This window comes from Melanerpes formicivorus, unplaced genomic scaffold (assembly GCF_026170545.1).
Source record: "Melanerpes formicivorus ecotype bairdi unplaced genomic scaffold, bMelFor1.0.p_v2 SCAF_3, whole genome shotgun sequence".
Taxonomy (NCBI): domain Eukaryota; kingdom Metazoa; phylum Chordata; class Aves; order Piciformes; family Picidae; genus Melanerpes; species Melanerpes formicivorus.
In genome coordinates this window covers 39,783,370-39,801,373 of record NW_027142355.1, presented here as the reverse complement: position 1 = coordinate 39,801,373, position 18,004 = coordinate 39,783,370, and the positions used below count along the sequence as shown (strand labels likewise).

Here is an 18,004-nt window from a genome sequence, read left to right as displayed (position 1 = left end):
AGTCTGTCTCTACTTTCTCTAGAGGACCAGATATTTAAGACCCAGATCTCACATGACACAGTAGAATAACCCCTTGGCTCAGGCTGTTGTGAAGTTGCCATGAGAAACCATCTGTAAGGAGATAGAAAAGATAAAAGTCTCAGCCACAGGTAGGATTGCTGAGATAGCATCATTAGTAGCTCCAGAGATACAAGAGAGAAAACACCAGCATGGAAAAGTTTACAGTCATAATGGGGGGGAAAAACACATTGAGGCTAGTCAAGCTGTTCTGATTAGTTGGGAACTAGCTGTGAAGCATGGAGTCAAGTTGTCAGTGTCCTCAGGGTTGATGCATGTGGTGGCAGACAACAACTTCAGGCAGGGAGGATGTGCAGTTGTGTCCAACCCTGACTGACGCCTGCCTCTCAGCAAAGATTAATCACACTAGAGTTGGTAGACACACTGATGCTTAGGCTAACAGTTCATTAACTCCCAGCTACCTCTTATTTGTTAACCAACAAATGTTTGCTTTTGTAGTTCAGAGATGCACACATCCTGACTGCAGGCTGGTTTTGTGCCTGGCTGAAAATGTCTGAATGAACCAACCCTAAAACAAGCCCTACCAGCACTGCAGTAGCACAGCAGTCACTCGGGTTAATCTTGGCACTGCCTTGTACCACAGATGGGTCAATATTTGTCAAGACTCCACTTACTAATTACAATTCCTCTGGAGACCTTTTCCAAGCATTTTCCAGGAAGAAGGAGTACTGAATAGGCACCCAGAGACAAAATTACAGTCTGACCTTGTGGTACTTGTTCCTACTTTAAGCAGAGCTGACTATGAGGATATTTGTCAAGCCTCTAACTAGGTCTCATTGATTTTGTTTTGGTTTTTTTTCTTCTCACACAGTTCCATGAAGTTAGCAGACAGAGGCCCTGGACTGAAAACTGTGTCCAAGGCTCAGGAAATTGTATTAGGCAGAGATTAGCAAATTCTAGCACCTCACAGCACTCTGAAAAATCTCTGGGTATTTATGTATTAAATGGGTGTTGGTCAACTGACTGTTTCTGGCTCTCCCACAACCAGTCTGTCTCCACACCTGCCCTGTTGAAGGAATTCCTCCACCTGAACCACAGCAGTGGAAAGCAGGCACCCTGTGTCATTTCAGGTTGGCTCCAAGGAGCAGAAGCTCACCGGGCTAAGGGCATTGAGAATGTGCAGCCACAGCTGGCAGCACCTGTGGGAGAAAGCTGAGCCCAGGGAGCTGTGGAGTTGTGGTTAGCTTCTGCTGCTGCCGCTCTCATTTTCTGTTGCAAGAAGGGCTGTTTGTTGATGCTAGCAGCTGGGCAGCAAGTTCAGATGAGAAACTGAGAGGTTGTGGCCAAGTCTCTTCAAGTAGCACGGGTTAAGCATTACAAACTTAGCAGACACCAAGGTGTTCTGCAACACAAAATGGCTTGTGGAAGAGTTAGCCTTGCTAAGCTGTGCTGCCCTTGTTAACAGGAAAATGTTGATGATCTGACAATTAGCTATTAGAAAAGACAAAGGCTTCCTAAAGTATACTGCAAGACTTTGGGGGTTCGATTAGGAACCACAAATATTTATGTAACTGGTTACAGCATTGTTTGTGCGGTTGGCAAAGCTAGAGCAAGGTAGGGCCAAAATTGTAATGGAACCACATAAAGCGGAAAAATGAGGCATGCATCTGAGCAGGTCTCACAACTGTTCCATGGACTCTATAATGCCAGGAATTATTGTCAATTATACTCAGTAGGTTTTAAGGAAGGTATGTGCAACTCCATGTAATTACAGGCTTCATTTTAAAAGTGTTTGTGTGTATATATGTTTTGTTTAAACTGGATGGCCCTATTTTTTCCTTCCTTCCTTCCTTCCTTCCTTCCTTCCTTCCTTCCTTCCTTCTTCCTTCCTTCCTTCCTTCCTTCCTTCCTTCCTTCCTTCCCTTCCTTCCTTCCTTCCTTCCTTCCTTCCTTCCTTCCTTCCTTCCTTCCTTCCTTCCTTCCTTCCTTCCTTCCTTCCTTCCTTCCTTTTTCTTTCTTTTTCTGCTTTCTCTCTTTCTTTCTTTCTTCCTTCCTTCCTTCCTTCCTTTCTTTCTTTCTTTCTTTCTTTCTTTCTTTCTTTCTTTCTTTCTTTCTTTCTTTCTTCTTTCTTTCTTTCTTTCTTTCTTTCTTTCTTTCTTTCTTTCTTTCTTTCTTTCTTTCTTTCTTTCTTTCTCTTTCTTTCTTTCTTTCTTTCTTTCTTTCTTTCTTTCTTTCTTTCTTTCTCTTCTCTTTCTTTCTTTCTTTCTTCTTCTTTCTTTCTTTCTTTCTTTCTTTCTTTCTTTCTCTCTTTCTCTCTTTCTCTCTCTTTCTCTCTTTCTCTCTTTCTTTCTCTTTCTTTCTTTCTTTCTTTCTTTCTTTCTTTCTTTCTTTCTTTTCTTTCTTTCTTTCTTTCTTTCTTTCTTCCTTCCTTTCTCTCTTTCTCTCTTTCTCTCTTTCTCTCTTTCTCTCCTTTCTCTCTTTCTTTCTTTCTCTCTTCCTTTCCCTTTCTTTCATTCTTTCTTTCTCTCTTTCCTTCTTCTCTTTTAACATTCATTAGTCTCTGTATTGCTGCATCTTGATGAAATCCAGCTCCATAGCTCCACCCAGTGGACTTTTCTCGCCAAGAACAAAAAGAGCCCCTGTAAGGTGCATCCCACACATCCAGTATCAGGGGAAGCACGAGTACTGCAAATGATTCCTTTTCTGTGGAGTGGCTCAACTGAAATGTGGACAGGTACTTGGCATTACCTGCCTGAAGCTAGATAACCTCAAATGCAAGATGCTTAAAAAGGTTTTAATATTGCCTTCCTCATTTGTTTGTTGTTGCTATAGCAACAGTCAGCAGAAAACCTCCAAATCCAGTTGGAAACCTAAACTTAAATTACAGAGTGGTTTTGTTGGTTTGGCTTTCTTTTTAAATCCACACCCCTGAAATTAGTTTCAGGTTTCAAAACAAATACAAAACAGACTACAAAACTGGCTTTTGGGAATAAATAACCCATTGCATTGTAGCACTCCTTTTCCACACTTGAACTAAGGAAAAGTATTTTCTCCTTTCCCCCCACCCAGGTTAGCTACTTGCAGTAGCATCCCTGCTCTAAACTGAAAGAAATATCCTGGCTATAGCCCCTAAAAAGCTTATAATAAAATAATTTCTGTAGGTGTGAACATTTTTCTTACATCACAGGAGTTATTTCATGACGGTCCCTTCCAACTATCCAATGATTCTATAATTGTGTGCACTGTGTTTTTGTAAAAGAGTGGCTCAGTACAGAAAAGGAAGAACAGTTGAATAAACATTTATTTAGAATAAACCAAACCAGGTTGGAAGAGACCTTCAAGATCATCGTGTCCAACCCATCAACCAATCCAACCCACCCAAACAGCTAACCCATGGCACCAAGCACCCCATCAAGTCTCCTCCTGAACACCTCCAATGACGGCGACTCCGCCACCTTCCCGGGCAACCCATTCCATAGCGAAATCACTCTCTCTGTGTAGAACTTCTTCCTAATATCCAACCTGAACCTGAAGTTGGGTTCATCTGAGCACATTCCAGTGGCTAACAACTCTCTCTGTGAAGAACTTTCTTCTCACCTCGAGCTTAAACCTCCCCTGCCACAGCTTGAGACTGTGTCCTCTTGTTCTGGTGCTGCTTGCCTGGGAGAAGAGACCAACCCCCACCTGGCTACAACCACCTTTCAGGTAGTTGTAGACAGCAATAAGGTCTCCCCTGAGCCTCCTCTTCTCCAGGCTAAACAACCCCAGCTCCCACAGCCTCTCTTCATGAGACTTGTGCTTCAGACCTCTCCCCAGCCTTGTTGCCCTTCTCTGGACACGTTGAAGTGTCCCAAGCCGGGAAGAAGAACAAGGTCTTTTCCTCTATGGTGATTAAAGAGGTGAAAAATAAACTTCTCTGATTCCCCATCACTTTAATGACAGTCTCTTCCTTATATCTAGCATCACAGAATCACAGAAATATTCAGGTTGGAAAAGACCCTCAGCATCACCAAGTCCAGCCAAGATCCCTACAAGGTTCACCCCTAAACCATATCCCAAAGCACCACATCCAAAACACCTTTAGACACATCCAGGGTTGGTGACTCTACCACAAAACTGGGCAGCACATTCCAATACCTGACCAAAACCCACTCCAGAATATATCTCTTCCTGCACATAAAAAAAAGCCCTGCTACTAGCTGCAAAGAACCTTTTATGATTTATTAATACTACCATAGAAATGGAACTCAGAGACAATGAAATTAAAGGATGATGAAAATCTTTCCAGCCTGTAATTAATCTGCAAGCTTTTAGAGACTCAAAATCTGAGGTATTCAGTACAAATTAGATTTTGGTGGAGTAGGAATAACCCAAACATATTAGATAATAATTCAAACTGCAAGCAAGTCAATCATCAACACTGACTTAGAATCATAGGTTCATAAGCAACCCCAGCTCCCTCAGCCTCTCCTCATAGGGCTTGTGCTCGAGGCCTCTCCCCAGACTCGTTGCCCTTCTCTGGACATGTTCAAGAGTCTCAATGTCCTTCTTAAATTGAGGGGCCCAAAGTTGGACACAGTACTCAAGGTGTGGCATAACTAGTGCTGAGTACAGGGGAGGAATGACCTCCCTGCTTCTGCTGGCCACACTATTCTTGATGCAAGCCAGGATGCCATTGGCCTACTTGGCCACCTGGCCACACTGCTGGCTCATGTTCAGCCCACTCTCAATCTGTACCCCCAGGTCCCTTTCTGTCTGGCAGCCCTTTAGCCACTCTGACCCCAGCCTGTAGCACTGCATGGGGTTGTTGTGGCCAATGTGCAGAACCTGGCACTTGGACTCGTTGAATGTCATCATGTTGAACTCTGCCCACCTGTCCAGCTGGTTAAGGTCCCTCTGCAGAGCCCTTCTACCCTCTAATCGATCAACATCTGCTCCAAACTTGGTGCACATATACTGATGTCTGACTCAATCCTCTCATCCAGACCATCAATAAAGATATTGAACAGGATAGGGCCAGAGCAGGATCACCTAGAGCAGATCACACAGGAGCACATACAGGCAGGTCTTCCATATCCCCTGAGAGGGAGACTCCACAACCCCCCTGGGCAGCCTGTTCCAGTGTTCCATCACCCTCACAGTGAAAATTTGTTTCCTCTTGTTTCCATGGAACTTCCTGTGCCTCAGCTTCCACCCATTGCCCCTTGCCCTGTCATTGGGCATCTCTGAGCAGAGCCTGGCTCCAGCCTCTTGGCATTCAACCTTTACATATTTATAAACATTAACAAAGTCACCCCATAATCTCCTCCTCCCCAAGCTTAAAAGCCCCAGCTTTAATTTATTTACAGATATGATTATGAAATACTTGGTGCTAGTGAACTTTTTGTGTTCAGTAATGGTGTCTGATGCAGTTTGATAACCCAACATTATCACATAACTTTTAAATACCCAGCAGCATTGATGCAAGCTGGAATGCTGTGTTGCCAAGTGCCAGGGATCCTGAGCAAGCCAGTTTTGTGCCATGTATGTAAACATGCAGTACAATTTCTAGATGCAGTATTTGTATAGACCAGCTGTAAAGCTTCCTCTCATAAATCTGGTGAATCTGGGCCAGATCAGACTGTGTGTGCACTGACTGAATGTAGAGTTTGTATTTGCACAGTAAATCCTAAATGCTGAGACCAGATTAATTCCCTGCCAATGAGAGGGCCATCTGTGGAGGGCAGCTACATCCAAGTGCTGGGTTCTGCACATCAGCCACAACAACCCCAGGCAGCGCTACAGGCTGGGGGCAGAGTGGCTGGAGAGCGGCCAGGCAGAGGGACCTGGGGGTGCTGGCTGATGGTAGGCTGAACATGAGCCAGCAGTGTGCCCAGGCAGCCAAGGGCATCCTGCCCTGTATCAGGAACAGTGTGGCCAGCAGGAGCAGGGAGGTCATTCTGCCCCTGTGCACTGCACTGGGTAGGCCACACATTGAGTCCTGTGTCCAGTTCTGGCCCCCACAGTTTAAGAAGGACATTGAGACACTTGAAGGTGTCCAGAGAAGGGCAACAAGGCTGGGGAGAGGCCTTGAGCACAGCCCTGTGAGGAGAGGCTGAGGGAGCTGGGGTTGTTTAGCCTGGAGAAGAGGAGACTCAGGGGTGACCTCATTGCCCTCTACAACTACCTGAAGGGAGGTTGTAGCCAGGAGGGAGGTAGTCTCTTCTCTCAAGCAACCAGCACCAGAACAAGAGGACACAGTGTCAAGCTGCGCCAGGGGAAGTTTAGGCTCAGGGTGGGGAGAAAGTTCTTCACTGAGCGAGTTGTTCGTCATTGGAATGTGCTGCCCAGGGAGGTGGTGGAGTCACCATCCCTGGAAGGGTTCAAGAGGGGATTGGATGTGGCACTTGGTGCCATGGTCTAGTCATGAGGTCTGTGGTGACAGGTTGGACTCGAGGATCTTTGAGGTCTCTTCCAACCTTGGTGATACTGTGACACAGTCTGTGCTCTCTGTTTTCATGGGCAAAATCCTATCCAACAGCACACAAAACACTCCTAGCCTAGGCAGTTCATTTTACTGCTCTGAAGCAAGCAGAATTTTAGTAGTCACAATTGTGGGAAGTGTTAGGAGCTAGGAAAGCATTCTTTACAGCAAGCAGATTCATCTTCAGAGGGCACTAGCCTCTAGTATTAGGATTGGGATATTACATAGTTAATAGACTTTAAGTCTAGAACTAGAGATCATTTCTCACAGAGGTCCCAGCTCCCCCTCACTCAGCACAGCACACGTATTTCAGGATGAAGATCCTCCAGTATTGGACTGATGGGATAAGTCAAGCCAGTGACAAAAGCCATATGGAGGCAAGGCATTATTTGTTATAAGTCATTTAATAAACTGTCCAATTAAAACATATGCAGAGGTCTATGTGTTTTGCTGTATTTTCTGAAGCAGAAACTCCACTTGTAAGTTGAGATTTGGCTGTCCTCTTTTTGTCTTCTTACTCAGTACTTTATAAGCTTCCATTTTCTTTTGCTTGTACAACCGCTGAGCTTCTTCTCTTTGTTGCTTTCTTTTCTCTGCCTCCTGCAATTAAACAGACACAAGTATGAAACCATAATATAAGCCTTTCATAAGGTAAATACTTCCTGTAACTATGGAGCTGTCTATAAGCAATAAAAATGACTTCTGCAAAGGTACTGGCAATCAAAGATACTGCATCAAAACATTGCACTGCCTAACGCTTCAGGAGAAGAGACAAGTTCTTCTTTGGCAGAACATCCTGCAAGCAGGTTTGTAGCTAAAATACATACTGCTTCATTCCTGTGCAATGAGCTCCTTGGCTTTTCTCCTTAAATGACAAGCTAAGTGATTCTAAACATTAGCCTATGTAGAATCACAGAATCATCATCGAATCATGAAACTGTCAGGGTTGGAAGGGACCTCGAAGACCATCCAGTTCCAACCCCCCTCCCATGGGCAGGGACATCTCACACTGGATCAGGTTGCTCACAGCCACATCCAGCCTGGGCTTAAAAGCTTCCAGCATTGAGGCTTCCACCACCTCCCTGGGCAACCTGTTCCGGTGTCTCACCACCCTCATGGGGAAGAACTTCTTCCTGACATCCAATATGATCTATCCTCTTCTAGTTTTGCTCCATTCATAGTATCATAGTATCAGTCAGGGTTGGAAGGGACCACAAGGATCATCTAGTTCCAACCCCCCTGCTATGGGCAGGGACACCCCACACTAGATCAGCCTGGCCAGAGCCTCATCCAGCCTGGGCTTAAACACCTCCAGGGACAGGGCCTCGACCACCTCCCTGGACAACCCATTCCAGGGCTTCACCACTCTCATGGTGAAGAACCTCCTAGCTCTATCACTACCCCCTAGCTCTATCACTACCTGACACCTTACCAAGTCCCTCATCAGCTTTCTTGTAGGCCCCTGATTGTGGAAGGCCACAGTAAGATCTCCTCAGAGCCTTCTCTTCTCCTGACTGAACAACCCCAACTCTCTCTCTGTCTCCACAGAAGAGGAGCTCCAGCCCCCTGATCATCCACATGGCCCTTCTCTGGACACATTCCAGCACACCCAGATCTTAGGGGTTCCAGAGCTGGACACAGTACTCCATGCAGGGTCTCAACAGAGTGGAGTAGAAAGGGGGAATCACCTCTCTCGACCTGCTGGCTATGCTTCTGATGCAGCCCAGGATACAATTGGCTTTCTGCAAGTGTACACTGGCAGCTCATATTAAGCCTCTTGTCCACCAGCAGCCCCAATTCCTTTTCTGCTCTCAAGCCAGTTGCTGCCCAGCCTATATACTTGGGATTGCCCCAACCCAGACACAGGACCTTGCACTTGGCCTTGCTGAACTTCATGAGGTTGGCTTGGGCTCACCGCTCCAGCCTGCCAAGGTCCCTCTGGGTAGCATCATGGGGGTAAAAAGTATGTGATCATCCTACCACTGTTGCACACAAATGATTACCATCACTGCAGTACTTAGCTACTGTTTGGACTGCCCAAATATATTAAATATAATATAACAGGTTTTGCCTCTCCTCTGCCACAACAAACCGCACCTCGTGTTGGGGCCGCATGGGGGCTGCTTGTGGACCAGACAATCATGTGTTGATCTCAGCCAGAATAGTTGTGCAAAGGGGAAGCAGGGCCAATTAGTGAACAGATGTGCCTCTGCTGGAGGACTGATCCATCAGATGGGGTGCTGGTAAACCGCTGGACAAGGGAGTTGCATTTACAAGACTTTCCTCCTGCAAAAATAGCCTCTAGCAACTGCAAGAGCTTATAAATGAGGAGAACCTCTCTTCCAGGTTTGCAGCTGGCATTTTACAGCCTTCAGACCACCCCAAGATTTCACCTATCCTTTGGTTAAAGCTTTGTCTGTAAAACCAGACTACTTCCTCTCCTTTTCTTCTTTCCACCCATCATCTTTGCACCCTAAATGTTTGCCTACCTTGCACCCCAGCCCCTGAACCTGCTGACTTGGTGTCTTCACTGCAGTGCCTGTGCTCTGAGCATCCCAGGCTGGTCCAGTGTCCCACGCACTGCTGCTGCCCCAGCAGCACAGCTGCAGAGCCCTGCCCTTTGGCCAGGGGACAAGTCTGGGCTCCCTGGGGATGCTGAAGTGCAGCGGGTCAGGAGCATTGTGCAATCCCTGTGGCACATCCCCCTCTTGCATCGCTGCATGGAGGGTTGGATTGGAGAAGGAGGCCCATGGCTGTCATGCAAAGGGTGTGCTCTGCCCTGAGCCCTTGGGCCATGCTTGTTTCATATCCTTGTTGGCTTGGAGTATACAGATGTGACCCACACCAACAATCTTCATGTGGCCACTAGACACTGAAAAACTTTGTGCAGAAAGGATGTGGGCCAAATCCTGGTTGAATTCCCTACAACCACATCAGTTTACCCCTCAGACACACAGCAAACAATGTCATGCAAACAGCAGGTCAAGGGAGATGGTTCTGCCCCTCTGCTCTCATGGGACCCCACCTGGTGTACTGCATTTAATCCTGGGACCCCCAGCATAAAAGGAACATCTGACAGTTAGAGCACATCCAGAGGAAGGCCTTAAAGATGATCAGAGGGCTGGAGCACCTGCCCTATGGGGACAGGCTGAGAGAGTTGAGGCTGTTCAAGCCAGAGAAGAGGAGGCTCCAGGGGAGACCTTACAGCAGCCTTCCAGTATTTGGAAGGGGTACTACAAGAAGGGTGAGAAGGGACTTTTTACAAGGGCTTGTAGTGCTAGAATGAGGGGAAATGGACTGGAGCTGTAAGAGGGTAGATTTAGACTGGACATTAGGAAGAAATTCCTTCCAGTGAGGGTGGTGAGACACTGGAAGAGGTTGTTCAGAGAAGCTGGGGATGCCCCCTCCCTGGAAGTGTTTGAGCCCAGGTTGGACAGGGACTTTGAGCAACCCAGTCCAGTGGAAGGTTTCTCTGCCTATGGCAGGAGTGTTGGAACTAGATGATCTTTAAGGTCCCTTCCAACACAAACCATTCTGATTCTATGAAATAAGCCTGAAGCTGTTGACATCTCCCTCAGGAAAGTCTCACATGCTGCTGAAGAAAACTCCTTACAGGCTTGCTGGGTTTTTGCTTGCTCCTATTTTTCTCTAAGCAAGCTGAACATAACACTGATTTCTTCCAGCATGATCTTTATCTAATATTCATAAAAGCAGCTCTCAGTTCAACAACCATGTAGCTCACCCAGAATCACAGCTCAGCTTGCATAAAACTACTCCAGTTCTTCAATACAGCTAAACTGCAGAAGTAATGCTTTGCCCAGCTTTGTGTTTATGCAATATTTATACAGGAGTTACTGAAACACAGTGTGTCAGCAAGACACACAACTTACACAATGCCACAATACCTGCCAATTGCCACTGCAATAACATGCTGGGAGAGGATAGGACCTGTTACATAAGGATGCCTTAAATTAGTAACTCAACTGTGCTATTAAACCATAATCTTAAGATATGCCCTGTAAGTCCCACTAAGCCTGAAGGAGATAAAAAGTACTAAACATTTTAGCTGTGAATACTATTTAATTGTTTCACTGTTGGTCAAAGTGCAAAAGAAGACAGCATGATAGAAACACCATAAGGAATCACAGAAAACATTCAGGTTGGAAAAGACCCTCAGGATCACCAAGTCCAACCCAGAACCCTGCTCTACAAGCTCCACCCCTAAACCACAGCCCCAAGCACCACAACCAAGCCACCTTTAAACACATCCAGGCTTGGGGACTCAACCACCACCCTGGTCAGCACATTCCAATGCCTGACCACTCTTGCCATGAAAAAAACTTTTCCTAATGTCCAGTGTAAATATCCTTCTTAAACAGGATAGAGGAGACAGTCTCAAGCTGCACCAGGGGAACTTCAGGCTCGAGGTGAGGAGGAAGTTCTTCATTGAGAGAGCCGTTCGTCATTGGAATGTGCTGCCCAGGGAGGTGGTGGAGTCCCCATCCCTGGAGGTGTTCAAGAGGGGACTGGACGTGGCACTTGGTGCCATGGTTTAGTCATGAGGTCTGTGAGTGACAGGTTGGACTTGATGATCTTTGAGGTCTCTTCCAGCCTTGGTGATACTGTGATATATCTTTCCTAGGAAGGAAATATCTTAGGAAAGAAATATCTTAGGAAGGAGAAATATCCTTCCTATATAGGAAGGATATTTCACTTCTCATTGCAAGATGACAGTATTGCTATTACTTCTCCTTCTGTAGTACTTAAGAGGTCTAGTGTAATCCACTGGGACACACAGATCAAGCTCTCAGTTTTCTTGAGGTACCAACTGACCTAACAAAATTGTGCTAACGGCAACTGCAAGACAAAAACAGCAAGAACAAAGAGAATGACAGCTTTGAACACCTATCTGCCTGGGTACTACTGTCAAGTTGAAACAGGCTGAAATAACAATACCTTTCTTCTTTTCCTAGGGTCCTATTTGGGTCCAGATAGAATGGAATGGAATGGAATGGAATGGAATGGAATGGAATGGAATGGAATGGAATGGAATGGAATGGAATAGAATAGAATAGGTTGCAAAAGACCTCTGAGATCACCAAGTTCAACCTATCACCCAGCACCATCTAATCAACTCAACCATGGCACTAAGTGCCTCATCCAGTCTCTTCCTAAACACCTCCCTGGGCAGCACATTCCAATGGGCAATCACTCTCTCTATGGAGCATTTCTTCCTAACATCCAGCCTAAACATCCCCTAGTGCAGCTTGAGACTGTGTCCTCTTGTTCTGGTGCTGGTTGCCTGGGAGAAGAGACCAACCCCCACCTGTCTACAGCCTTCCTTCAGGTAGCTGTAGAGAGCACTAAGGTCTCCCCTGAGCCTCCTCTTCTCCAGATGAAGAACTTGACAGGAATGGTATTCATACAGTCATTGTCTACAACCAGTAAATACCTCCCTTTAACACTTACCTCTTTCTTTCTAGCACGCTCAGCTTGTATTTTCTCATATTCTTCCTTTGCCTTCTGGTTGGCTGTTTTCTTCTTAAACTTCCTTTCAATTTTCACTGACCTATAAGAAAAAGCACATGCACCTCAGATGTGGAATATCACCAAGCAGACATAAAGACATATCTCACAGTGCCTGCAGAATCAGAGCACAGTCTTCCATGCTTCCACTGTTGGTTTTTGCTTGGATTTCTTTGCATTTTGGGGGAAGTTGATCAGAAATACATTTTTCAGAAGGCTCACCCTTCTACACTGGATGATCACCATGAGAGTGGTGAAACCCTGGAATGTGTTGTCCAGGCAGGTGGTCGAGGCCCCATCCCTGGAGGTGTTTAAGAGCAGGCTGGATGAGGCTCTGGCCAGGCTGATCTAGTGTGGGGTGTCCCTGCCCATGGCAGGGAGGTTGGAACAAGATGATCCTTGTGGTCCCTTCCAACCCTGAATGATACTATGATACTATACTATGATACTATTTGCTTCACTCTAACTTTATTGCTGTCTACAAATACCTGCAGGGAGGTTGTAGCCAGGTGGGGGCTGGTCTCTTCTCCCAGGCAACCAGCACCAGAACAAGAGGACACAGTCTCAGGCTGCACCAGGGGAGGTTTAGACTGCATGTTAGGAAGAAGTTCTTCACAGAGAGAGTGATTGCCCATTGGAATGTGCTGCCCAGGGAGGTGGTGGAGTCACCATCACTGGAGGTGTTTAGGAAGAGACTGGATGGGGCACTTGGTGCCATGGGTTAGTTGATTAGATGGTGTTGGTGATAGGTTGGACTCAAAGGTCCTTTCCACCCTGGTTAATTCTATTCTATTCTACTCAACACCTTTATACAGCATGTAGTGAGCAGCTAGCATGAAAACACAGCAAACTAAACTCTTATACCAATGCTGGGTATAGCAAAGACTGGACTGCATACAGCTTTTACTAACACACATACTTTATCTGCTGGATCTTCAAATAGATGGTGTTTTGTGAAGTTTGAAGGGTTTAAACAGAGAGAGAGTTTTTTCCCCTCATCATATGGGCTCATGAGAGCTAGGGAAAAATGAATGCACTAGTTTATAGCTGTACTATCTCCTTCTAGCTTCAGCATATGGATACAACTGCAGAGACAGGAGGACAGCCCGCTGTTAGCAGACTCCCTGCCAGAGAAGCCAGGCTGACATGGCAAAGTGAAAAAGCAGTGTAGTAATGATGCCTTTCTGAGAGCTGTTTCTTGGAGGGCATGGCATACTGTTGTCCTTAATGTCCTGAAATTAGAAACTCAAATCATGTTCCTTCCAAGTTTCACTGCAAGAAACTGCCCAGGTATCTTCCATTAATTAAAGCAGTAAAAGAAACCCAGTGCCATTTTCCTGGCATTTACTGTCACACTGCTTTGAGTGGATTCTTCTGGTTATTTAATTCTATTTTGTTTCTCCTTTCTGAATCACACTAAAGCCATTAAATAAACAGCGTGGCAACAAAGACATTTCACACTTGAAAAATACAAGCCTTGCTAAATATTTAACCATTGTCCCCAAAACAAGTTTTTCATTACTCTGTTCCACCACAAAAAGTTGAAACTCAGCCATCACCATCTCTGAGCTTTCAGACAGACGATTAAAAGGAAAGAGAAATGAACATTTGCTCTTTCTTTTAGAAATACTCTTAGGGAGAATAAAAATCGCTGCTGTCTTCTCAGCGCCACCTTGTGGTGATACCCTGCAATGGCACCTTGCCATCTCCACTCCCAAACTATTTCAATCGCGACGTATGCTAAAGACAGACTTACCTTACAAAGTCTTGCTTTACAGTATCACAGTATCACAGTATAACTTAGGTTGGAAAGGACCTCGAGGATCATCGAGACCAACCTATCAACACAGACCCCATGACTAGGCCATGGCACCAAGTGCCACATCCAATCCCCTCTTGAACACCTCCAGGGATGGTGACTCCACCACCTCCCTGGGCAGCACATTCCAATGATGAACGACTCGCTCGGTGAAGAACTTCCTCCTCACCTCGAGTCTAAACCTCCCCTGGCACAGCTTGAGACTGTGTCCCCTTGTTCTAGTGCTGGCTGCCTGGGAGAAGAGACCAACCCCTTCCCGGCTACAGCCACCTTTCAGGTAGTTGTAGAGGGCAATGAGGTCACCCCTGAGCCTCCTCTTCTCCAGGCTAAACAATCCCAGCTCCCTCAGCCTCTCCTCACAGGCCTGTGCTCAAGGCCCAGCCTTGTTGCCCTTCTCTGGACACCTTCAAGTCTCTCAATGTCCTTCTTAAACTGAGGGGCCCAGAACTGGACACAGTACTCAAGGTGCAGCCTAGCCAATGCAGAGTCCAGGGGCACAATGACTTCCCTGCTCCTGCTGGCCACACTATTCCTAATATAGGCCAGGATGCCCTTGGCCTTCTTGGCCACCTGGGCACACTGCTGGCTCATATTCAGGCGGTTGTCAATCAGCACCCCCAGGTCCCTCTCTGTTTGGGAGCTCTCAGCCACTCTGACCCCAGCCTGTAGCTCTGCATGGGATTGCCGTAGCCAAAGTGCAGCACTCGGCACTTGGACTTGTTGAATGCCATCCCATTGGACTCTGCCCATCTGTCCAGTCGGTCAAGGTCCCTCTGCAGAGCCTTTCTACCCTGTAACTGACATACATCTGCTCCTAACTTGGTGTCATCTGCAAACTTGCTGATGACAGGTCCCATCGAACAATGAAGTCTGTTTTACAGACTAGAGTTCACCACACCCCCCCACAGATTAGCAGTCACACTTTGGCAGAATTATGGCTTCTGGTTTGCCATCCAATCACCATAGCTCAAGATAAAATAACACACTCTCCTGTCAAAAAATACCAGTTCTATTTCAGACATCCTCACAAATCAGCTGCCTATTCCAGACAAAACTCTAGTTTTCATCCTACTGCTGGGTTTAGATCCTCCTGCATTTCGCTCCTCTCCCAGGCATCCTTCTCAGTAAATTCAAAGACTTGTACACTCCCTGTAATGAGTACAAAAGGGCATTATTCCAGTGACTGTACTTGAATGCAGTTTGAAAACACTGCTATGACAGTGTTGGACCTGGGTGGCTGTGCTTTTCATTTCAGTGACACAGCTAACCAAGACTTCACAGGCAATTACTGTCAGACAGGGAAAAAATGGTTGCAGTTGCCTGATACTTATTAGCCCACAAATGAAAAACTCCATTTGACTTCTCCCAGTTATTATGCATGGATTTAAGACAAACCACACCAAACCCCAAGCATCACTGTCAAATTATCATGACATCCCTATTATTTTTTTACCAAATCCTCCATTTCCTATTACTTTAAAGTTCATCATTAAAATCCTCTCCCCCAAACTAGGCCACACCACAAAAGGGTAATAACTCTTGCAGCCACTGTTCTGAGGGCAGCTGCAGGAGGGGTGAAGAGTGCATGGGACTGCAAAACACTTTCAAGCTGACCAGCTGCATGCTGCATAGAGCAAAACAATAACAATCCTTGTGTGCCAGGAACAACATCCTCACGTTGAAACCCTTTGATTGGAACATGCTGCAGAAAACACCTCCTTGACATGCTGGCACCTCATACTGGGAAAAAAATTTACCTTATATATATGGTTGTATTTTACTGATTAAAAGTGATTGATAACAAAGGGTATAAAAACCAGCCACTCTGAGCAATGCTGACCTTGGGATAGGGACTTTGGATGGAATGGAATGGAATGGAATGGAATGGAATGGAATGGAATGGAATGGAATGGAATGGAATGGAATAGAATAGAATAGAATAGAATTAACCAGGTTGGAAGAGACTTGCAAGATCATCACATCCAACCCATCATCCAACACCATCTAATCAACTAAACCATGGCACCAAGCACCCTATCAAGTCTCCTCCTAAACACCTCCAGGGATGGTGACTCCACCACCTCCCCGGGCAGCCCACTCCAATGACCAACAACTCTTTCTGTGAAGAACTTTCTCCTCACCTCCAGCCTAAACTTTCCCTGGCACAGCTTGAGACTGTGTCCCCTTGTTCTGGTGCTGGTTGCCTGGGAGAAGAGACCAACCCCCACCTGGCTACAACTTCCCTTCAGGTAGTTGTAGACAGCAATGAGGTCTCCCCTGAGCCTCCTCTTTTCCAGGCTAAACAATCCCAGCTCCCTCAGCTTCTCCTCACAGGGCTGTGCTCCAGAGGTCTCACCATTCTCGTTGTCCTCCTCTGGACACATTCAAGAGTCTCAATGTCCTTCTTAAATTGAGGGGCCCGCAACTGGACACAGGACTCAAGGTGTGGCCTAAGCAGTGCTGAGCACAGGGGCACAATGACTTCCCTGCTCCTGCTGGCCACACTATTTCTGATGCAGGCCAGGATGCCGCTGCCCTTCTTGGCCAGCTGGGCACACTGCTGGCTCATGTTCAGCCTACTGTCAATCAGCACCCTGAGGTCCCTTTCTGCCTGGCTGCTCTCCAGCCACTCCAACCCCGGATTTCTGATTCTGATGCAAACACAGCCAAGCTTATGTTTGCATTTTCTAACAATTAGGAAGAATACTTGGGATCCATCAGCATTCTTTTAGCAAGACAAACCATCATACTTAAGTCCAAGTGCAAGACCTGAACTCTTTAATGATGGTAACCAGTTTTTGGGTTTAGAGGCCAATGTAAAACACTTACTCTCCTGCTTCATCCAGTTTGCCTTCCGATACATGTGATTCACCCGGAGCCCTGCGCCGTTTCTTAAGCATTTCCTCCTCAGCCAGGTAAAGATGTTTCAAGTGCTCTGGGTAGGTTTCGGTGAACTGATCATCCTGCTGTGGATCTGCCTTCCTGCCCCTTCTCAAGAATTTCTTGTACTGCCTTTCGATCTTCTGTTTTCTCCGAAACGCAAATCCTCGCCCTGAAAGCACAAGGGGAAAGGGAGCTCAGCGCGGCTGCACGGAAGCAGGCGCAGCTCGGCGCTACCAGGACCGTCTCAGTCTCTTTTCATTCTAAAACAGAAAAAGCCAATGCTTCTGCTAATTTTCATAGAATCCTAGAACTTACCAAAGGTGCTGGAGAGTGGTCTGGCAATGACCTCCGCCAGCTCCTTCAGCACCCTGGGGCGCATGCCATCAGGACACGTGGGTTTACAGATGTCCACATAACTTAACTGCTCCTGCACGCAGCCCGCATCAGCGCAGTCCCTCCCACCACGGCGCCACTTCAGGCTGCCCCACGCCCGACTCACCCTCCTGGACGCTGCCCATGACGTCGCGCAGCAAGGCAGGTCTCCACTGCCGCTTTCGGCGGGGACCGCGGGCGGCCGCCCCTGCATTTTTGACGGCCGCCGTCCCGCGCCCGCCGTCCCGAGAAGCCGCCATCGCTCCCCTGGCGTCGCGCAGCGAGACGACGTCACCGCGCTTCGCCGCCGCCCTCGCTCGACGCTCTATTTACTCGACTCCGTAGGCGACGGCGGCGAGCCGGCCGGCAGCCTCGACGAGGCGGGCGGAGGCCGCAGCCGCGGCGCTATGTCGCGGCCGCCTCGCGCGCTCCCGCCTCAGCCGTCGCCGGCGGCGGCGGCGGAGACGCTGCGGCGCGTGGCGCGGTTCCTGGAGCGCGCGCTGCCGCTGTGCCGCGCGCACACGGTGGAGTTCTACACGCGCGGGCTGTGGGACCAGCTGGTGGCGCCGCGCCCCGCCGACGTACTGGAGGCGCTGCGCGCCGCCGGGCCGCTGGCGTCGCGGCGCCCCCTCGCGGAGGCCTCCGGCGGTGCGGCGGCGCTGTGGGGTGAGTCGGGGCGGCAGCTCCGCCGGGAAGGGGACGGGGTTCGAGGGTCAGCGGGCCCGCAGGGCCCCTGCGGTGGGCGGTGGAGCCGTCGGAGCACGGTGCCGGTAGCGTTCACGGCACCGTTGCTCAGGGAGTTGTGACCGCCTCCCGTTGTCCCTAGGCTGCTGAGGCCACCTGTCAGCCTCTAATGGCACCTCTCTCCCAGCTGCCTGATGCTCTGTACTTGACACCGGTTCCTTCTCTCCATCTCAAAACCT

General features: G+C 47.7%; 2 protein-coding genes across 6 annotated transcripts in view; one reads left to right on the top strand and one right to left on the bottom strand.

Moving 5' to 3' along the window:
* Window positions 1–6,846: 6,846 nt before the first annotated feature.
* CCDC59 (coiled-coil domain containing 59) lies at window positions 6,847–17,471 on the bottom strand. Its single transcript, XM_068170546.1, has 4 exons — window positions 17,209–17,471; window positions 16,656–16,878; window positions 11,951–12,050; window positions 6,847–7,081 (listed from the first exon to the last, which is right to left on the bottom strand). Exons 1-4 carry the CDS (start codon window positions 17,339–17,341, stop codon window positions 6,920–6,922), a joined length of 618 nt encoding a protein of 205 aa, XP_068026647.1. The 5' UTR covers window positions 17,342–17,471; the 3' UTR covers window positions 6,847–6,919.
* Window positions 17,301–18,004, top strand: part of METTL25 (methyltransferase like 25) — a 90,973-nt gene continuing 90,269 nt past the window's right edge. For 4 of the 5 annotated variants that reach the window (XM_068170533.1, XM_068170538.1, XM_068170530.1 and 1 more), the window contains exon 1: window positions 17,301–17,747. In XM_068170533.1, coding sequence (XP_068026634.1) covers window positions 17,489–17,747 — 259 coding nt within the window. In that variant the 5' untranslated portion in view covers window positions 17,301–17,488. The remainder of the gene's footprint in view (window positions 17,748–18,004) is intronic. The other variant, XM_068170529.1, reaches the window with a different exon arrangement.